Here is a 3,813-nt window from a genome sequence, read left to right as displayed (position 1 = left end):
AAGAATTGCGACCTGTAGAGGAGAACATCCGGACATACAATAAAGCAAAATGCTCCAGTCGAAACGTAGACCTTCGCTACGCTCCGGTCAATTATTATCTGTATATTGTCTGTAAAGAAAACTTTCCTCTTAAGTTTAAAAATAGGCCTTCATACCAGATTAAGGTTATATTTAACAGCAATATAATTAACCTTAAATAATCACATCCCAACCAAATAAACAAACAGTTTTATTACCTCAAGATAATTCATAAAGATAACATTTATGCAACGTGTTTATAAAAGCGATTAAGCGACATATATTTTAATGAAACACTGTCATTTTGGAAGTGTTATAATGGGTCCCTTTAAAGCCTTTATCGTTTATTAAATGTCATTAAGTATGATTTATGCGCTACCTGGCAACACTTTTGCTTTATTCAAACAAGTTAAATGTTGAAATTAAAAAATGCAAGCGATCCAAACATTCCAAACTTATGATGTAGGTACTTACTTCATATAATGGCTGCTATTTCTTCAACATTAATTTAATAAATTATGTTATTATAAATTTATTCATCAAAAATGTAAAATTATAACAAAAAAACATACAACATGTTATTATAAACGTTCTAAAGACGACACCAATTACATTTATACATACGAATACATTAATTATTTACTATAATTGTTGACTTAGGTGCCACACGTTACCATACACTCACTGAATATGTGATAAACATATTTATTTATCATATTATGTATTTATCTATCATACCTTTACAATTATATTTAAATAATTTATTTACATACAAAAAAAGGGCCTGAAAAAGACTATTTGCAACCACGGGTGACCCTAGGGCTGGCTCATTCCTAGGCCAAAGAAAAGGCATAGCTATTCAGCGTGGGAATGTAGCCAGCCTTATGCCTTATGCGCCTTATGGGCACCCTGGTGGGTAAGTTTTATTTATTTATTTATTTTGTTTATACTTAGTTTTAATAATAGTTTATACGTTTTGTTATTGAATAAATCTTAATTTTATATACATACTTTTTTGGATCACAATACGGCGGCCATAAATTTTATTAGCAATCTTGAAGCCTTTCTCAAGGAACTGTATGCACTTTAAACATTTTGTAACATATTATGCACAAAAGCTTAAAATATGAAAATTGCTTCTAAATCGGCAATAGCATGTTTGAGGGAACATTTCGATTACTTTTTATTTTATTTAAACGTACATAAAAATTAAATTAAAAACATGATATCCGCGCTCCCGGGCACGCACTTCCATCTCGTTCGCGCTTATGCGCTCAATGAGAGTGAGAGAAGAGCACGAACTTACTGGGCCTTAATTATTAAGTACGTCTACGTACAATACCAATGGTATTTTTAGTATTTACTGGGTATTTCCGCCATTTATAAAAAAAATAACTAATTCCTCCTAACAAAATTCAGTTTGATACCACCCTCTGGGTATAAGACCAGCCTTGTAGGAGAGAATTCGCAAAAACTCTTAGTGTTAGAAGAGCGCGCCACGCGGAAGCGAGCCAGCAGCTTGGCGAGACACACCCTGGATTGGACGACGGCGAAGCGCATACCTGAAATTAAAATGAAAAAAGAAAACTAGTTTTAACTGGTATATTTCAGTAAACACTCGTTTTCACAAAGTGGCTCGGTGAAGACTAGTTTTTACTAATTATTCAAAATTAATTTTATGTCAATACGCCCACAATAAACCCCACGCGCATTTTTTCCTCAAATAAGTGGCTGCTGGTGCTGCCTTAGCTGTTATAATATATTATAAAATTATAAAATAAAAGTTACCTATGCAATGTCGCGGTCCCAATCCGAACGGCATATATGCGCATGAGTGCCTCGCTGCCACGTTCTCTGGAGAAAATCGCTCAGGGTTAAACACCTCAGGGTTAGGGTAGTATTTCTCATCAAAATGGATTCCATGCACGGGCACTATCACGATCTGCCCTTTCTTTATCGTAAGGTCAGTCTCAGGCACTTTGTAGTCCGTTTGGGCACATCTTTTCAATTTATCTATTATAGGATACATTCTAAGCGTCTCATCAAATACTTTTCCCATATAAGATAACTCAGATATAACTTCTAATGATATCTCTCCATTATGCTTTTTTAGAACTGCATCTAGTTCTTCAATTACTTTATCTTGTAGGTCTTGGTTTAAAGCTAGCTGGTATAGAAGGAAACCCATAGTGGAAGCACTGGTTTCGTATCCCGCTGCATAGAAAACAAAAGACTGTGCTGATATTACGCTGTCGTTCATATCCAGGATTAAATTATCGTCATTTTTCGTTCGACATTGAATCTCCTTTTGTCTCAGAGCTAGAATCAAGTCCATAAAGTCGTTTCTTTCCGTAGGTTTGCCTTGCCTTTGACTAATGATTCTTTTTGTTAAATCGAAAAAGAATTCTTTAACTTCTTTAGGGAACTTGGATCCACCCATTTTTTTAAGTATACCAGGGTACATCATGTCTAAAATGGAACTGGAATTGACTGTGAAGATCTTCTTGTCTATTCTTTTTAGCGTGTCTGCTAGTTGACCGTATGTGTCCATGTCTAAACCGAACGCGCACGCTGCTATTGTCGCTTGCGTGTATTTTTGTACTAATGAATGCACTTCATGTTCGGTATTGTCTTTAGTGATCAAGTCTACATATTCTACAAAATTTTCCGCTCGTTCATCGATCAGATGCAGCATGTTTTTCAGCTTCCCTGATGTGAACAGTGGAGTAAATCGAGACCTCAGCACTCTCCAAGTATCACCGTCAGCGTGGAATAGATTGGCACCCATATCTTTCTCCCCAAACTTGATTCCTCTATCAGCGAACATGTCAAAATCTTTTATCAAAACATGCTTCGCTATTTCTAAATCTCTAATTAGAATGGCTGGTGTTTTCATCAAATATATGCCAACGATTTTTTCTTCAGGAAAATCTTCATAAAACTTTTTATATAGCAAACCGACGGGCACTCTTCTTAATGCGGATTCTTTTAAATTTCCGAAAAATGGTATCGGTTGTGGTCCGGCAATGTTTTTTGTTGTCCAGTAGTTCAGTTTCTTAGTGAAGTGGCGGTATAGTAAATATACTAAAGTTATTAATAATAATGGAACGTAGAAAAGAGGCATCTTAATCTGATGATGTGACTTATGCAGAAAATAGTCTAGTTGATTATGAATGCAGTTAACTTAAGTCTAATGGTAATAATAATTAGTAGAAGTAATAAAGCTGTAAGACGTGCATACTGTGCAATGTGCATATGTACCGTCAGCAAATAAAATTGTAATATGGTTTTAATATTGTTTTCGATCACCGCGATAGTTACTCATATATAAAACGATTTAATCGGATTATGTCACGTATATTTAATATAGGTATAAGTATGGATGACCGTTCTGGCCTAGTGGGTAGTGACCTAAGTGACCCTGCCTAGAGTCTGTGCGGAAAGAGAAGAGTCGTGAAATGTAGGGGAGCCCATACATTCTATGACTTTTCTCTTTCCGCACGACCCTATGAATATGAAGCCAAAATATAATTCAAGTTTTCATCAATCCATAGTTTATATCAATCCATAGCCAAAATATAATGCAAGTTTTCATAATATTTCTGCTCTGTCAGTACTGAAAACGATTAATTACCATTAATAAGTTAATGTTAACACAAGTGGCGTATTCATATAAATTACTACGTTCAATAACAATACCTATCCCAAGTAACACACAAGCAGGATAATAGAGTAAAATTATCATCTTATTCAAATTAAGATTGCATAAATTTTGTGTATAAGCGGTGGAAATTA

The 3,813-nt window shown here is 34.9% G+C and overlaps 1 protein-coding gene across 1 annotated transcript; it reads right to left on the bottom strand.

Moving 5' to 3' along the window:
* Positions 1-1,413: 1,413 nt before the first annotated feature.
* LOC134801082 (cytochrome P450 6B1-like) lies at positions 1,414-3,142 on the bottom strand. The gene is made up of 2 exons (XM_063773603.1): positions 1,807-3,142; positions 1,414-1,580 (listed from the first exon to the last, which is right to left on the bottom strand). The coding sequence occupies exons 1-2, from the start codon at positions 3,140-3,142 to the stop codon at positions 1,414-1,416; spliced, it is 1,503 nt and encodes a 500-aa protein (XP_063629673.1).
* Positions 3,143-3,813: the final 671 nt, after the last annotated feature.

The sequence above is a fragment of the Cydia splendana genome, chromosome 21 (assembly GCF_910591565.1).
Source record: "Cydia splendana chromosome 21, ilCydSple1.2, whole genome shotgun sequence".
NCBI classification, from domain to species: Eukaryota; Metazoa; Arthropoda; class Insecta; order Lepidoptera; family Tortricidae; genus Cydia; species Cydia splendana.
This window is presented reverse-complemented; position numbering and strand designations above follow the sequence as displayed.

What these genes read in the sequence shown, in the direction of transcription:
- LOC134801082 (XM_063773603.1), bottom strand. Translation starts at nt 3,142, where the DNA reads ATGCCTCTTTTCTACGTTCCATTATTATTAATAACTTTAGTATATTTA. An exon ending in GGGACCGCGACATTGCATAG is followed by an intron (nt 1,581 to 1,806) that starts GTAACTTTTATT and finishes TTTTAATTTCAG; the next exon opens with GTATGCGCTTCGCCGTCGTC.